This window comes from Neopsephotus bourkii, unplaced genomic scaffold (genome assembly GCF_033783945.1).
Source record: "Neopsephotus bourkii isolate Nb327-2 ecotype Australia unplaced genomic scaffold, CSIRO-AGI_Nbou_v1 NB_1615, whole genome shotgun sequence".
Classification (NCBI taxonomy): Eukaryota; Metazoa; Chordata; class Aves; order Psittaciformes; family Psittacidae; genus Neopsephotus; species Neopsephotus bourkii.
Genome location: NW_026902090.1, coordinates 4,353,232 through 4,371,842, shown reverse-complemented (window position 1 = coordinate 4,371,842; position 18,611 = coordinate 4,353,232). Strand labels below are relative to the sequence as shown.

The window sequence follows — 18,611 nt, the reverse complement described above, 5'->3', positions numbered from 1 at the left end:
CTCAACTACATCTTTGCAAATACTTCCCATGTCAGTTTAGGCAAATGGTTTTAACAATTCATTCAATTATGTTAAGCACCCATTAAAGGAATCGTAAACTCTCCCTGGGGTCATTTCAGTTCTATGAGATTGTAATTGTTTGAGACTAACCATGATTTCTTTTTCTGCCTTCAGGTGATTCTAATCCTGACAAAGCTGTATGACTACAACCTGGGAAGCATCACAGAGAGCTCTCTTTGGAGGTATGAAGATAAATTGAGTTAATAATTACCACCTTACTTAAATAGGAAGAGCCTGATACCATTCTTTTATTGAATTTAATTGGATTTTTAATAATGTGCCAGAAGGTTTGTAGCTAAATCCCCTCTCTCTTACTTCTTCCATACTCAAGGACAAAGAGGCTGAAGTTTGTCTTATTTCAGCTAGATAATGTATTTCATGAATGGGCCATCATTTGATTTCCCCTTTTCCTTTTTATTCAAAATCAAATCAAGCAATTCATTTATTTTTAGGAGAATTCAATGGCTTTAAGTCCTTTTTTATAATGAGTCTTATGACTGTTGTCCAGATGATCCTTAAGAAGACTCTGGGCTACTAAGACTAGGGGAATACTTGTGAGTGAGTATTCAATGTCTGTTTATTCAGAATTGATAGTACTAGTACCAGATAATTGATTTCCATTTGTGTGATGTTGATTACTAAACTGATTTATAGAGAATGCCATGATACTTTCATGATTTCAAAACATGTAATGCACTCTGTGAACCAAAGGAAAGAGCTGGGCTATGGTCAATTCCTTCAGGCTTTTATTTGGATTCAATGAGAACAGATGGGGCTTGTTTTCATCTTTCTGACAAATGGATCTAACGGGTGTTTACTTCACATGTCCCTAGTAGTACTTTCATGAACTGTAAGGGATAAAACAGGTTTTCTAGTGGTTCCATCTGTGAAACTTTGGAGGGAAATAGTAGTTTTGTATGGAGGTGGACAGGCTGCCATCTTGATACAGGAAAACTTCGGGTGTTTGAAACTAAAACTTCTTGTTAGTTAGCTAACTTCTTGTTAGGATGAACTTGCTTTGGTAAGGTTGTTTAGGAAAGTTTTTTTTTGTTTCCAGGGAAGGATTTTTGGTCAGAAGTAAAACAAATAATCTTTCTGTTCATGGAACTGGTCAGGGGTTTAAGAGAATGACAGAGGAGGGATTTGACATGAAGTATATTCCAAACTTGAGCTAGTGTTGTACCCACTGACCTCAAGAAATATAAAAAGCCAAACAAACAAAAAAGACCAAACCAAGAAAAGAAAAATAAATGTGGTGCCCCCCCACAACAGCAGCCAGAAAACTCAGAAGTATTAGTATTTTGTGTGGTTGGATAAATGGTTTCTTATCCTCCTATAGGGGGAAAATCAGATCTTTCCATTTCATGCACATCGCTGCTATGGCTAGACATCAAAAATGACCCTAAAATAAAACAAATATTAATGGTCCTACCATCAAAAATGGTAGGTTTTTCTACTGCCTTTGTCTTTACTATGGTATATACACCATAACAAAGGGTTTACAGGACTGTGGCTTTGGCAATGTTTTTCTGAAGGGGGCTCATAAATGTGAAATACACTTGGGTTTTGTTTGGGTTTTTTTTTTTTTTTTTTTCCCTTACCCTTATTACCCTGTGAAATATTTATCTCTGTTTCATCAGTCCCTGAGGAAGAAATGGCATTTCAGCATGTGGAGACACCTCCTTACCCATTGCTGACAGTGCTGATGTACTATATTACTCATGTGATGTGTTGAGATATTTGTTTAGGACTGAAAACAGAAGACAGATCAGGGTGGAAAACATGTTTCTTGTAAGGTATATGAATATGGGCACAAAATTGTGCTGATAACTTGATGCTGTTGTCTTGTTTCAGAGCTAGTTTCAGTGAAGCATGCCACAATGTCGTAAATTTTACCTGAATTAAAAGATAAGGGGTTAGGGATGTCACTAGAGGATGTACCAGAAGCTGGGTCCTTGGCAGCATAGCAGTCCTAAAGCTAGTGGGTGTAATGCACTGTTCTGGACTTTATACAGTCCTAATGTCAGAATGTGATTAATAACATAGGAATAGCCTGATTATTTTGTCTAGCCCAGTATCCTGTTACCAAAAAGTAGTCAAAGAAAGAATATGTGAACACAATTATATATGACACTTCCTCCTAGTATTCTCCTAGCATTCATTCTCATGGTCAAAGTTGAGGGTCCTTCCTCAAACCTTCAGTTTAAGGTCTCTCAAGGTCTGAATAATCTTTTAGTTCTGGTACACAGCAGGGGATTAATACCCCATGAGCCAATATCTCTTGGAGTGTGTTGAAATCTTTAGGACCTGTGACATCTTACAGCAAGGAATTCTGTCGATTATTTGAGAAACCATTTGTCGTACTTTGACCCCATCAGCTTTACTTACTTGGTGAACATCACGTCAGGACTTGATTATGGTTGCATGGCCAACTATCTAGAATCCCTGGGCAAATGGGACTGGGAAATGTTGAAGGAGAACCAGGAGAGCTAAAATAAACCCATTTGTCTTTGCCATGCTCCATTATTCTTGATGGGCTCTTCAGTGCTCATGACTGGTCTGAAAGCTGCTAGTGCACTTCATTGTCATTCCTTGATCCTGTTGCCTTACGTAAGCCTTAAGTGACTGTGCTCTGTCCCGAGTCTGGCTCTGCTGTAAGATCCCCACTCACCATTCAGGCATGCCTTCAGGTCACTAATAAATATCCCTGTGAAGATCCTGGGACAGCTTCTCTGTTCTTAGTGTGATGGAAAGAAATGAGAAGATGGGCATATCTTGTCATTCAATGCACCTGACAGGTTATTAGCTGTTGCTCCTCCTGGCTGCTTAAGTGACATGTTAATTTAAATCTTCCTGCTTGTTTGAAAAGGATAGAAAAAATAGAATTGAGAGAAGGGGAGAAACATATCTTGCACTTTAATTTATTACATGCCTCTAGGTTTGATTCTGGGGAATGGAAGAAAGCATGATCTCATGCTCTGAACTCTCTCTTATGACAAGAGGCTTGTTTCTGAAGGATAGAGGAGAAAGACAGGTTGTTCTGCAGATACCTACAACTGAAATACCTGCCTTGAATATATGAAAAAGAAATACCACTTTTGCCTCCTGTGCCGAGTACATATTCAAAAGGTTGATGGATTATGGGGGGTTCTTTAGAAGCATGTCATAGGCTTGAGTCATTTATGCTATAGCTGGTTCTAAGCATGTCTGTCATTTGAAGGTGTAGTTGGGTGATTTAAGCAGTCTTGTGGCTGCTGGGACTGTAACCATCTATATCACAGCTATGCCGTCACCTACAAGATACAAGTCTGTCTTCTTTATAAACACACTACTACCTGCTCAGATGGCATTTCTTTGCAATTTTTCAGCCAGTTTAACTACAACTGGCTGCAGCATTAATGGATGGAGATCTTCCTTCTAGAACTACCAATGAATTAAGAGACCACTGGCAACAGACATGAAGGGATGAACTACAGAAAGAGAAAAGAGACAGGGAGAATCTATGCAACCTTCTACAGTGCGAAGGCTCTGTGCTCACTGAGCTTTGGATGGCAAGTGAGCTGCTGCTTCTGTGCAAGGCAAATGAGGTTTTGCATCAGGCTGGGCCTGACTTTAATTATGCTGTTATCCTCTCAGCAGGCTATTTTTACAGTTTTAGTTGAGGGCTTTTTCTTAAATTTTTGTTGTTCTTTTTATAGAAGAGAAAGAAAATGGAGGAGAAAAGATTATCTGTCACTGAGCAATTAACTGAGTGTACTGAATTTCTCTTCCTCTCCTAGGTATCTCTCAGATCACAAAGAGGATTAAGCTGTAAGAGTTAGATGGTTTTTACCACTAGAGTAAGATAAGCTTACATTCCTGATAAATACAAATGTCAGAATAGTGACTGTGGTATCCAGGAACTGCAGACAGCTGTGGGGGAGGACTAATCTATCTTTCTGTTTGTGTAAATATGATGCTCTGGAAAGATGTGCATGCAGAACACCTTCCCTTAGGACCTTGAGAGGCTGACAAGTAATGAGTGCTGCCATTCACCTCTGCTTTCTTATAACTCTCTGTTTGGTCAGGAATGAGTAATTTCATGGAACTTTCTGTAAAAATAGCAATAATTAAGTTTTGCTTTTCAGCCAGAAAGTAGGAAGATGTGGAGTTTGTTTGGTTTGAGAGCATTTACATTTTAAATCATGTTCTGTTGTTGTGTTAGTTCTGGAAGTTATTGATGATAATCCAACTCTCCAGCACTGTGTCTGAACTCTGAGCTCCCTGGTTCAGGAGTGCTTAACACTTCCAGCTGGTCCTTCACTGCTCCTGGTTTCTGCAATAAAGAAACTTTAGCACATATGCCATAAAGAAATCTCAAGGACTCCAAAAATTACCTGTGCCTTATATAGATCTAGTTTTAACTTCCCATATGTAAAGCAAGGAAGCAGAGGATGATAATAACTGCCTTCCTCCTCCTTCCCCCCACCTCCCCCAGAGAGCTTAGAATGAATGGATTTAGCTAACTGGCATCTACAGTATTTTGAGGATTGACTGGTGATAAATATTACAAATGTCACATCAAGATAAAAATTCTCAGAACTCCAAGGCTCGGTTTCTAGCTTTTTCATGGCTTTTTTGTTTAACCTTGAACTAGTACTTTAACCCCTCCACCACTTTTATTCATTCCCACCTTCCAACACCACTACTTCACATCGTCTTGCAACTCTGTCCCTTCAAGAAGGGCAATTGGGTACATATGCCAGGGAAGAATCCGAACCTTCAGAGTGTCGCTACCTCTCGGTATAGGAATAACCTTGTTTGATGAAATGCAGAATTTGCTGTCCTTACTGTGTTCTTATCCTCTTTCACTGTGTTCTTATCCTCTTTCACTTTCAGCCACTGCTGAAGATGAGATACTGGGCTAAGTCAGACCACAGTACTTGGTACTAAGGTCTAAGTCTGTGTATTGGGTAGTCCCATAATCACCATTGATGGGTTTGCAGTAGTATGTTAGATAATGAAACACAACTATGGCACCACAGGCATGTGTTCTTTTCTCTTGTAGCTGCTCTAGGGATAAAAGCCTCAGGGAGAGAAGTAAGTGTAGATTGAGGACCATATCTGAATACAACCTTGCAGTATTAGCCATATGATCAGTTTGACATCTTTCTCTCCTTTGAACTCTATTGTTTGAAAAGCCTTGGCTGTGAGTATATGGTTATAAATACTACAGAAGTTTTGAAGTCTCACATATTTAGGTTTCTGCATGCATTTTTTCTGGCTCCTTCTATGTAAGAATGCCCTCTCTACAGATCGAAGCTATAGCCGCTCATGTCATCTTCAGTATTGTTGTGTTTGTGGAGTTTTTCTTCTCTAGACTTAAAGAGAATGCAACAAGAGACTTGATATATTGTCAGTATTTGCTTACTTCCTTTGAGGGAAATTTCCAGGGTATGTCTGTTATTGTATTCATTATTCTCCTGCAAGTTTTATCCTGGCTTCTTACTTCTGTTCGGCAGATGGGCTGTTCTCAATTCACATTTATTTTCTACCTGCTGAGCCACATTAATAAGGTCATAACGTGTGGCTTAGTGACACAGTGTGCTCTGCAACAGCAGATTAAGGTCTTTTAGCTGAAGTAGGTAGGAGACACAAATCCACATGAGAGGAACTGACAAAGTGAGGGGAACGAAACTCTCATTAAGCACATTTTAACCAGCAGTTTTGTGGGAAAGTGGAATTTGAAAAGGACTGTTTGAAATGCTTTTATCTATAAATATGGTGTTTCAGTTGCTCAGTGTAAGTCGCTTTTCTTAACTGAGTATCAGAGCTTGATAAATGGTGCTACATTATCTCCTATGGGCATTTAGTGAAATCGTAACAATGGCATTTCCTTTTGTCTTTTATTTTACTTTCTTTTTATTTTCAATCCTGCAAACATATGAACTACTGGCTGCTGCGTATATAGATGCTGGAGGGTACCTGAGGGAGAGGGAAAGAATGAGTTTGCACACTCAGCTGTTCACGTAGGAAGCAGTATCTTTTTACGGTTTGATCGCAGCAGGAGATCTGCTTGCACTGGAAGCAGGTTTAGAACATGGATTTCATGCGCTGATGGAGTGTGGAGCTGAGTGCAGCCTTTTTCTTGTGTGATGGGACATTCTATTCAGATCAGGACCCAACGGGACCTCACAGTTTCTATAGGTATAAGTTTTTTACATGAGAGGGCTCATTTTACCCATGTGACTAACAGTAATAAAACCTTCTAGCACAGTCAACTCTTTCAGTTGGTTGCCAAAGTTTCCTGGGAATTTGTCTTGCTATCAGAAAGAGCTCCAGTAAAACTGGGGAGGCTAAAACAACCAACCAAGTTAAGAAAAAAAACACCTGAAGAAGAAAATAAACCAAAAAAGACCTACCTAGGAAACAAACCACATCAGATGCTGAAAGAGGTCCAAGTTTAGCAGGAAACTTAAATGTCACTGAGTTTTACTACATTCTTACCTTTCCTGAAGAACGAGGGCCAGTATAACCCTTGCATTTTGTGGCATAATGTGGTGTTGTTAATCAATCTCAAATAAGTTCTGCTTTGATGTGGCTTAAGAATCATACCCTGATATTTGATGGTATTAGATTTGGTTGAGGATTTAGTAATGTGCTCCACATTTTCTGGTCTGTGTGGGTAAAATATACAGCATTAATGACAATGCAAATTTATTAAGCATATTAAAAATGAATTCTCTGTTGCAGTCACGAAATGTATGAGTGTTATCAAGTAAATAAAATAGAACCCCAATCCATTTTCTGCATGAAAAACCATGTAAATCAAGATAATGAATATTAATGCTGACATATATTATCCATATACTGTAAATAACAGATGCACAATGTTCATGCCACTTTATGGACATACAGTATTTAAAGCAGTTTGTCATGCTTATTCTGCAAATTAGAAGATGATCTTGCACATCTGTTTCCTAGACTGTACCTGCTTGCACAGATGATATTGGTAAAACAGCAGAACTTTCTCTGTTTACGGTCCATTGAGTTCATCTGTCTGCTGCGGCTATGTGAGAACTGCAGACAAGCTAGACTGGAGCTGATATATAAGAGGAAAGATAAACAACGCAGCAGTTAGCAGTTCATAAACAGGAGGTAAAACATCCTTTATCTTCTGATATTTCCGTCCCTTTTGTATCTATGCCGTCACCCTTCCTTTTGCAGAGCTGGGTAAAATTGTACTTATTTTTTTCAGAGGGATATATCCTTTATTAATCTCAGAAAAGAAAAAATGTATTTGGGCTAAGCCTGGGTAAGCAAAAACCAGCTCCAGCTGAGTGAGTTATACTAGCTTGGCATCTGAACTCTTAAGATCTGTAGAGTCAGATTGCAAGTATTTCTGCATTTACACCATGGGAATTATCCAGGTACACATTTGAAGTTTATAGTTACTACAGAAAGAGTCAGATGTGTCAGCAGGACTTAGTGAAACACCTAGAAATGATGTGTTGTAGAACTGCAATTTAAATACATGCAATGGTATGTTTGTTGTGTAGCATAAATTTACTGCTGTTTACAGTAAAACACAGTGGCTTGTTTGGACATGTCCTTTTTTCTCTAACCTACCAAATAATAATTGGACAAAACAGAAAAGGAGAAATAAAGCCCACAAGTAATCAGCTTGTGTCTTCAATAGTGACAGCAAAGCCAGCTTTAGAATGTGATCCTGCTGACAGCTCCTGTGCCTTGGAGTACAACATTCTCAGCAGCAGAAGGTTTTTCTTTCTCATGTCAGAGCTTAGTGAGGAGAGGAAAAAAGTAGAACATCAATGCATGAGTTGTTCGTTAGGAGGGCACAGAGTCCCTTAGGAGGACCCCAGGGCTACTGGGTGAGACTCCAGATCTGTTGTGTGTGTGTGCACCAGTATTATTAGTGAGAGCTATACTTTGCAGGGAGCTGGATCAATTAGGACAAAAAAAGTTCATTTTGCCTGTTGTCATTGGGATGTACTGCTGAAGACCTATGTACTCAGCACTGAAAAGGTTTGTGCTTTGTATGGCAGGGACAACTTGAGTGAGATTCAATTCCTGGTGAGCAAGAAATCAGTTTGCAGCTCAATTTCCCCTTATGAAGGTTTGGAGAAGGCGTGTGGGAGTTCAGGAACTTTTCTATCCTGGCTAGCAACCTCCCGCTGCTGTTGCATTGAGTCATTTCACTGCTGAGATACGTGAAGTTGTGAGTGAAGATGTCCTGTCGATTATGAACATCAATTGTAATGTACTCTAAACCGATACTGTGCTTTGCCAATGGGAGGTAAAAAGCCTTCCTTCTCTCTTTCACCCATTATTTTCCCTTAACCCCCTAGTGAGTTTCTTCTGTAAGGAAGTTGCATGAATTTCCCTAGTGTGCATTTTAATGTGTGCTGTGTAGTTGAGTGTGAAGATAAAACCTCTTTTCAATGATCTTGCAATCCTGATAGTGTGTCTATGAGAGATGCTGAGTTGAAAATTAATAGAGATTTAGAGATGACACATGTATTGTGTTATCATACTATTTCATAAGGAGAGATAGACTGATATCTGATCTTCTCTCAAGGCAAAATTCTTGCAGAAAGATGGTGTTCATTCTACTAATGTACTTTTACTGCTGTATTTATACACATATCTGTGTATGAGTTCCCATTCATTTCCTTGAAGCCTGAATTCCTAGTCAGGTGACTGCTCCATCTCAGCTTTTCTGTGGTGGAAGAAAGCCCCACTTTCTGTTTCTCGCATAGTGAAGAGAAAAATGAATGGCTTCAACTGTTGTACAGATGGGAAGGCCCAAACAGAGAATCTTCACATTTGGTCCTTGAGAGCCAAGCAGAGCCCTGAGTGCCAAGCAGAGCCTTGAGCCTGGCTTTCCTGTAAGCCAGCTGAATGTTGATTGTTGTCTTATGTGTTCATAATTTCTAAAACCAAAACAACCAAGGAAAACCAAACTTCTTGCTCTTCTGCTGGTGAGCAAAAGCTTTTGGTTTTTTTACTTTAACTTCTCATGAAACTTGAAGGTTTTGCTCTTTGGTGGTGGTGGTGATGGTACAAAGTTGTGCTCTCTCCTAAGGTGGAACAGTATGAGATGAGACACCCCCTCAGAGTTAACTGGGAACCAGGTATGTTCCATATATAGGGAGAAATGCAGCTGGTTGGAAAGGACACAGACACTAAAAGCCAGTCTGAGGAGATGTCTGGTTCCTTGTCATGGATTAAAAGCTGCTTCTGATCTTGAAGTCCTCAAGAGAGTTTTTTGCTAAGCTGCAGGCTTTAAAATCTGCACAGCACTCAGCTGCCAATCTGTTGGCCTCATAACCTCTGGGGAAAAAGGGACTGCAATCAAAATCAGTGTGGCATTGTCCTTTCACATTTGAATACAAAACCTGTTTTAAATAAGCTAAAAGGGAAACAAGAAGCCAGAAGAACTGTGCACTAAATAACCTTTCTGTAAGACAGGAGGATGAAAGGAAGCTGTAGACAGGTCTAAGCTCCCGTTGGGCTTTACCAAGTCACTGTGTTCTTACCGATAGTTCGGGTACGTTTACATTGTCCCAGGCTGTCTCAGCTCCAAAGGATCAGTCTGGGAGGCTGAAACCCCCACATTTTTGGTCTCTTCTATTTCTTTCCTTGCTTGTAGGAAGCAGCATATCTTCTGTTTAGTGCTGTGGAATGAGAACTGCAGCTGCGAGTTCTAGCCTTCCTACATACAGCTTTAGGCAAACTTCCTCATCATTGCATGTGTGTGTAATGGGGTTATGCTACCTGACCATCTGTAGTAAATGGGTGAAACTGGCTAATAGAACCAATCCTGTAAGAGTTAGAGTGGAAACGCAACTGTATAAGACTACAGTCTCTATTCATGGCTGAAGCCTAACAGAGGTTTGCCCTATGCTTTGCCAAGTATCTGGCATGTTCTTATTCAGTATTGAAGAAGACCTAGAGAAACTCTTGGATATCTTTGCAGACAGGGTGGTTTGTCATCTTTGGGTCAATGTATGGTATTTTTAGTTTGGATTTTGCCTGAATAGAGTTTAATCCTTGCATAAAGGTAAGAAATAGCCAGTTCTCTTTCCAAGGAAGGAAAATCAACAGAGCTGTTTTAGGACCATAGACTGTGTATCATTGCTGGGAAGAACTACTAGATAGGAGAAGCAATCATATTACATTTTTATTAATTTCTCTTTTAACAGTAGTTTCTTTATGAAGATATGAAACATTTTTTCCTAATTGTGTTTATAACTTCTCAGCTCCTCTGTTCTTGTGTTTTATGGAATGTGAGAGAGGTAGAACTACAATCTTTTTTCCTCCTTAATCCATGGCATCTCAGCCTGAATGGAAGCAACACAGTGCCCCATACATGACAGCTAGACAGCTATTACCGGTATTGAACTCCCAGTACAAAACCTACTACCTTTGGGATAATTTTTCTTTCTTGCCCCACTAAAGAAAACAGTTTATGCCTGAAACATGGGTTCTGGTGGTGAGTTGCCATATTAACATTAATATCTAATTAAAAATGTAAGTTTTATAAATATATTATAGGCTATTAAATTACTCTTTCCAGTAAGCGCATCTGTGGCTTGCTAGAGCCTGACCTCCTTTTTCTAGAAGCAGTGTGCACTGACTGCTAGCATTGTAGAAATATAATTTCACTTCCATGCCAATGCTCTAGTGACGATGGGCTCTCTTGTTACGAGGCAGCATAAAATTTAGAGGCTAGTCACGATGAAGGTAGTAAGAAAGAAAGTCAGACCTCAGTAAATTTCCTTTCTGAGTGTTCCCTTTTCAAAGGTAAATGGTCTTATTCTTTGTAATCTCTCTTTGTATGTTAACAGCTTTCCCAATGCTAACTCTTTTGTAAGAAAAGCATCTTACAATCCCAGACTGCTTTATCTCTGGTAAAGGAGCCAAAGGAGGAAGAAGCCAATATATTTTTTATTTTGAAACTCTACCAGCTACTTAGCACACATGAACTGTAAATTCAAGATGTGGATGCTACTCAAAGCAACAAGTGTGATGTCACAAGTGTTTTAATAGCTTTTGATTTATTTCCTTAAGTGCTTTATTAAGATGATGCACAACAGCATTTGGAAGCCAAATGCAGTCTTAGTAGAGTCTTGAAGGAGTTATTTTCGATCTCCTGACTTTTCTTCCTCAACACAGTAATTTGTTTGACTGGGACAGAAGGACCCTGGATCCAGAAAGGATTGTACTTCTTGTTTAGTGTTTCTTTGTGAGTTAACCAGCCCAGTTTGTGATCTGAGTGAGTAGGGGTATGAATGAACTTACTGTGATACGAGAGCTGCATGGTTCAGAAAGCAGGATACTGATTGGGATTGGGAGATTTGTGTTCTGTCACTTGTACGGGTTTTTGGCTTGTAGATGGTGAAATATTTGGTTAGGCATAATGAAAAATCAGCAAATTCATCTGTATCAAAAGTCAGCTGCAAGGATTCCTTTCCTAGCAAGATATTTCTAATGACATTCTACAAGGTTAGTTCTAGGTGCACTGATATAGGGCATTTTTGCCATTAGTCTAGTGATAAATCTGGTATAATTTCCAGGTTTTAAGACAGGTAGGGCAGTGAATCAAAAAGAGACCTGAGGGTAGTCACAGTGAGCAAATGGATTACGTGGTGAGCTAGGCTCATTTGAAGAAACGTATTTTAGTCTAGAAAAGGATAATAGTAGGACAAAGGCTGAAGGCTGTACTTACAGGACTATATACTGTCTAGTTACAATGTGGAGAAGAGCTGTGATTGGACAGTGTGTAGGAGCTGGAACATACAAAGAACTGGACTTTACGTCCCGTTATGAAGGGGCCAAAATGCACTGATTTGATCAATGGCTATGTAAGCTGAGGAGCCAGGAGTTACTTAGTTTTTCTTTTTTAAACTAAAACTCTGAAATGTTTATTTTAAGATACTGATTGGGCACAGAGAGCTTTCTGTGCTAGCATACAATTTTTAGCAAAACTCTACACCCAGGATGAGGGTTCTGGGCAGAATTGAAAGAGCAATGAAAAGTGCAACACAGTGTTGCACTGCTTAGGATGCTTTTGTGCTCCAGAAACAATCTAAACATGACTATGAAGGATGCTGTCTGTGGACCACAGAGTTGCAGAATCCCAACTGTTGGATGCTGGGAGAGTGTTTGGAGGAAATACTAATTCATGCTTCCCTTGTTTGAGCTAAATGAACTTGTGCTCTGACACAAGATGCCCACCCTGATGATGTGGTAGAACAGAACTCTGTATAGGTAAATGTACACATTGGAAGCATTGCTATTGTGATGTAGTTACACCTCATAGCTAAATTTGCTCATTTCCATTTTGCAATTAATTTTGCATAAATTCATTCCAAATTATTCAATTCAGCACAAGGCTAACTTGGTGAAGTGCTGATTTGAATTAAAGAATAGACATAAAATTAAATATATCTGAAACATGCCCTTAAGGTCATGCACATCACAGATACTTAAAATTGCAAGTGAACTAAGCTTGGTGTCTCTAAGAGTAAATAGACTTAGAAGGTGAAACAAAGGGAAAAAAACCACCATCACATATGGGTGCAGTAAGGTGGGCAAAAGATTACTCAGACCAGATAGAAGACGCCAAGTACTGACGTGAGGTGGGGACGGCAATCAAGTTTGTGAAGCAAAGATTATATATAGTTAAGATTAGTGGGGTTGCATGGGGAGTCAGCTCTTCTGCTTGTAGAAACTGTTATGCATTCACTCCCTGAATCAAACTGTACCACTTTCCACTAGCTGTTAATCTGCTTCAGAAATGAATTCTGGACACTCACAAAAACAGCATCACTTCTCTTGTTAGGCTTTTCTTATTTTGATATCTGCTATTACCACTTTGTGTTTTGATAATGCTATAAAGCAAAGTAAAGAGAAAAGATGGTTGAAAATATGTTAAGTGTAGCTATAAAGTCTACTCAGTCTATGTCCCATTAGAAAGTAATGGTCAGTATTATAATAAGTATAAATACATTGTCCAGCCCTTCTATTAGCATAATTAAAAAGGCATTGTTTGGCAGTTGACTTCTCTTGCATTCAGTTGCTCATTATTGCTTCAGAAGAAACATGCCGAATCAGTTGGTTTGGAAAGAAGATGGAATAAACAAGGCTTGTTAATTTGCAGAATTCCAGTTTAAATTGCTTGAAAAGAACTAGTGTTGAGATATAATAGCCTAGCTTTATGTGTGTGGAGTAACTCCTAGAATGCTGGTTAGTGCCCTGAAAAAAAAGGGCGGTAATGTGGGGTGTTTTGGTACGGGAGATAATGAAAGATGTAGAATTGTTCATTAAATGGATTCCAGTGACAGAGGAGCTGCATTTTGCAACTTTCTTCAAAACCAAATCCAAAAATCCCAGTGGGTGTTATTTAGCTGAGGTAAGGTCTGAGGCTATTTACTCCTGTTGCAACAGCTAGCACTCTACCCTTCTTTTATTATAAGTAATCCCATCAAGTCAGTAAGAATTGAACATTGAACAAGGGAGGTAGGTAATTTCAGTTGTATGAAGGGCTATTTTGGATCAAATCAGAGATTGGTTAGACCCAGTACCTTGTCTTCAATGTGAACCTGCATCAGGTAAGTGTGTAAGAACAAGGCCAAGCATGTGCTACTTTCCTGATACAGCCTTCCAGCTAATACTGACTTCTGGCTCCAGGACTTTATAAAATGGCAGAAGTGCTTAATAGGGGTATTTACTAGCCCTTGGTGGGTGTGTTTATGGGGGGGTTATTTTTCCTTCTCAAGAATGTATCCATCATTAGAAGCAATACAGACTTTCAGCATCCAGAATGGTGGACAGCTGAAAAGCACCAGGTGGTGGTTGGCATGTGTCAACTGCAGTGACAGCTGAATTAATGCTTGAGAAGTGAGAAGTCTTCTCTGCCTTTAGCAGTCCTGTTTCTTTTCCTCACACTTCTTTATATATGTGAGTCCTGCTGTGTGATGAAAGCAAAGTCACCCAGCTGTATTTTATCTTATAAAATGAACTGGCCACTCACTGTGTTGGATAGAGTACCCTATGGAAGTGAAAAAGAAGTAAATGACACAAAATTGCACTTGTGTGTAGCCTTTAGGGCACAGAACTCCATATGGCAGACGGAGAACAGAGTGTCTTTTGAGTTTTATTGATTGCTGTTTATTAAGCATTGCCTTACCCTCTTAATGAATGGAGAGGGTAAAGAACATAACTTTGGAAAACTCCATTAAGTAGTAAGAAAAAAAAATCTGGTTCTTTAGTAAGCTTGTGCTGCACTGATTTGTACCATGGTGCCTATTAGAAAAAGGAGGTATAGAAGAGAGATGGCAGTGACTTTGACTCTGAAGGCCCAGCTGCTTGGAATACATGATACATCAGTGACTCCTATATAATTGGTGCGCTTGAACCTACAATAGAGATGTTATTGGCTTGTTGCTTAATTTTTCTGAATTAACTTAGTGATGACTACCTTGCCTTCTTCTGCATGAATGTTGCTATAGAGAATTGAGTTTCCTTCCCTGTTTGATAGATCTGATTACCCATGAGAGAGAACCCTTCCAAAAGCACCTGTAAAAAATCTTGGTCAGAAAGGAAAAAGCAGAGAGAATGTAGATTCTAGCAAGCCATATCTTTTCTGCTGTGGGAAAGAAATCTGAAAGGCAGCTTCTGTATGTCCTAGGCATTCACCACCTGATAGGATGAGTCAGTCTCTACTGACTGCAAGGTATCTTTTTAGTGATGGAAGGAAGAGTTGGGGAAAAGGGGAATCATGTAGTTACTGACAGTACTACTTTCAGTGGCTCCAGGTAATGTCATGCATGGGATGATGCCAACTCTTATTCTGTCTACCTGCCCTTGTGCAGCAACCCCTCTCCCTCCTTAAAGATTGAGCATTGACACCTATGCTTAAGTATCTACTTTTGATGGAGGGATTTCTGTTACTTTGGAAAACCCAGAAAAGTTAATAGTACAGTCTGGCACATAGGAAACTACATGAGATGTGTGGGGTAGATCTAGCTGCATAATTCCATTCATTTTGGCACCTGTTTTATTTCACATAGAAACTGATGTCTTCCAGCTGCATTTAATGAGCTCAAATCCATCCAGAAGGGGAAAAGGAGGCTGAGTGGATCAGCAACATCTCAGATGCCTTAGAGCCTTAATTTTCATGTGTATTTGGCCTACACTTGACAGTCATCATGTACCTGCCTTAACAATATCCCCCTGGGCATTGTCATCCTGTCCTCCCACATAGGTTTGTCCCTTCCTTTCCTTTCTAAAATGCTGCTTCTCTGGACTCCCTGTTTCCGTTACTTCCTTTGTTAGTTTGAAGAAGTTTTAAGTCTTTCTCTGAAAGGTACATAATACATTTATGTTTTCTTATGGAATATCACATAAGAGCTCAGAACTTTTCTGAATGTGGGTGTCATAAACATTTGTCTTCTCAATCACTAAACCTCTAACAGGCTTTTATGTAATTATATATGATAATTATACAGACTCCTGTAAACTGTCATTAAGTCTGTTGAAGGGCTTGTACAGATTTCAGTAAGCCTTCATTGCCAGGTTTTCCTATCCAAAGAGACAGAATGTTCTTTTCTGCTCTCTTTTGTCTTTTCTATACCATAGGAAGTACACAAAGCTGTTATAAATTGAATAAGTATTTGTAGAATGGTATGCTCCTTTCTGTTTGTACCTCCCATGGAAGCAGTCCTTGTACTGGGACTCTTGCAGCAGAGTATCACACAAATCAGGTAGATACAGCAAGTGAGTCCAGGGCAGCAGGGAAGGAAGGGTTGCCGGCACATGAGGCAGTGACTCACAGCTCTCAGCCCTATTTCTTGGAGGAGTTACCACCATCTACTGTTGGCATCTGATTCCCAGGAAAGATTTAAGGTATGTGAAGAACTGCTAAAATTAATATTAGAGATTAGTGGCTTCACAGTGGACAATCAAACTGAGTTGCCTCAATAACATGAATAGATTATTGTCCAAGGGATTGGAGATGCTAAGGCAGAGGTAAATTCTAAGGAAAAATTCAACAAAGGCTAACAGACTTTGTCTTTTTCTTCTTTTAAAATATCTGATTGGCAGCTGCTGTGCTGTGTGAGATCAAATGGGTGCAGGTGGCTACACTTGATCAATGGCCAGCTGAGGCTGTTGTCCTTGCTGATGTCTTGTTGGAATCACCATGCCCTTTCTGGGAGACAAAAGGGAGAAATAAATCACCAGGCACCCCACAATAACTGTTAGGCTTTCCTGACCAAGCCTAGCTCCTGGTCTTCAGCAGGAGGGGGCCATGGTCTCTCTCTTGCTCTGTGGTTCTGTGTAGTGGGTGCAGGTGGTTGCCCTGATTTTTAAGTCACCAGCTGTGCCTGGTTTGTGGCTGTAACACTGCTGTACTGCTGTGGCAGAGACCTGTGGGTGGGAGATGAATCCCATCTGCTCAGATTATGAGGTGGCAGTAGTCCTGCTAACAGGCGGAATCTTGCTGCTGCTAATTTACTGAGCTCACAGAGCAGTGTTCGGAAACTCAGCTTTTCTTAAATATTGCTCTGTAATGTCTAAATGAAAAAAAATAAAGGATAAACTGCCAAGATGCCAAGATTCTGTGTAGGAACAAGGCTGGCAGCATAAGTTTTCTACTGACAAAATCCTGCAAAAATGGGGTAGTTACACTCAAGGAACTGAAATTGCTGGCCTCTGAATTGGACAGGACTTGTAAGTGCTATCGAACAGAGCTAGTGCCCAGTGATACAATAAGGAGTGTTGTAGTTAGTATTGCCTTTCTGCCAGAGTCACAAGTAGACAAGTAATAATTTCTTAATTCAGCATAAAAAGACTGTTCCATTAGTTGAAATAATAGACTAGGAGTGGGTTTGTCTGGAGGTAAATAACAGAGAGACAGTCTCCAGGCAGGAGTGTATATGATTTACTTAGTGTTTGTGTTTCAGCACTGTCATTTGCTGTATTCAGGCTGACTTTCTGGGATTAATAATTTATTATGCTTAGTTACTAGTGCTTCCCCTACAACAGACTCTTTACTACTGAGTTGCCCACCGCAGACTGGTGGTCTTAAATCAATCGCCTCAAGAATTGCTTCTGTCTTCACTCCTAATTTTCTGAAGCAAACTTTACTCTTAGCTGCTGCTTCACTTCCTGAGCCTTTTTACTCCATCAGCCAAAGACTTTTATTGTGGCAAGTCCCAAAGGTGTGGTTTCTCAATTCCCAGGTTCATTTTGAAATGATTCCCCAGCTGGTACCAATCACTGGTGTGCTGATTAGCTGGTATGACAACTATGTCTAATTAGCTAAGCTGGTATCCTCTGTCCTGAATACCCAAAGGAGATGTTTTATTTGAAGTTTTTATTTAGATGAGCTAGGAGTTAATCATTATGCAGAAGTCCAGTGGCTGAGGGCAGTTCAGCCTCTGATCTAGCTGAATAGCTTTGATTCCTGGAGGCAAAAGAGACTTTGTGTTTCAGGGTGACAGTGTGAGTTTTCCATTTGTCCCTCTCTTTTACCCTACAGAATAAGATTCCTTCTCCTGCTTACTTTAACACAGCCCTCAGAAGATACATTTGTGCTCTTTCAGGCTCAAATGCAGAGATGTAACAGTGGGCATTTTACCCTGGTTGTACATTTTGTGTGGCTATTTGAGCAACATCACATTTAGGAATGGTGACATGAGTTAAGTATCTCCTTCCCTCTGAAGAGAAACTCGGTAAAGCAGAACTGGGACCTAATGCACATGTATTTCCAAAGGACTGTAAATATCTGGAATGTAGAAGCAGGAATGTAAGAGTTTCATGGTCCCAACACTAGCTGTATTTCCAGTACTGGCCAGGAAGAGCTCCCAGCACTGATGGCTGCATCTGTCCTGCAGAATTCGATTATTTTCCTGAGTCTTGGCCAAAATACAGTTTTTATTCTTCCATGCTTATCAATGTGGCTGAAGAAATTTGGTAACATGTGGGTATTTTTCTTTTGGTGTCTGTAAACCACTGGTGAACACAAATGTAAGCTTCCTTAAAATTATGATCATAAGATCCTTTCCAACCTGAACTATTCTATGATTCTGTAATCCTAAAATTAAGGTTTTTTGTTTAAACAGTAAGGGGAACCATTTAGAAAGTATACTGTAAATCTTAATTTGGTGAGAAACATTTTTGAACATGCAATTGCTCTCACCTTCTCCTTCATCACTGACAGAACCATAAAGCCAGTCTTGGGACACTAGTTCCTTTGGTGGCTGTCGTTCACAGGGTTTGCAAGTGCTTGCCCTACTTACATGCCTTCTTGAGGCATTTTCGGGGTCTCTTGCAGACACAGTTGCTCCTTCCTCAGGAGCAAGGTCAAAGCACTTCCTCTACCTGATTCTGTCAATGGTCCTTAAGTGCAATTAAAGAAGTAGCTTTCCCTGAGCCATATTTCCTCTTCAGGAGCAGGTTCCCTCTTAAATATTGCTAGTCTGTTCTTACAGCAAACACCCCACAAACCAAGTCAGAGCAAAGTATGACAGAACAGCCCCACA

General features: G+C 39.8%; 1 protein-coding gene across 4 annotated transcripts in view; it reads left to right on the top strand.

The window, feature by feature from the left end:
- SORCS1 (sortilin related VPS10 domain containing receptor 1) overlaps nucleotides 1-18,611 on the top strand; it is a 293,578-nt gene that overhangs the window by 88,244 nt on the left and 186,723 nt on the right. For all 4 annotated transcript variants that reach the window (XM_061372634.1, XM_061372633.1, XM_061372636.1 and 1 more), the window contains exon 2: nucleotides 175-242. In XM_061372634.1, coding sequence (XP_061228618.1) covers nucleotides 175-242 — 68 coding nt within the window. The remainder of the gene's footprint in view (nucleotides 1-174; nucleotides 243-18,611) is intronic.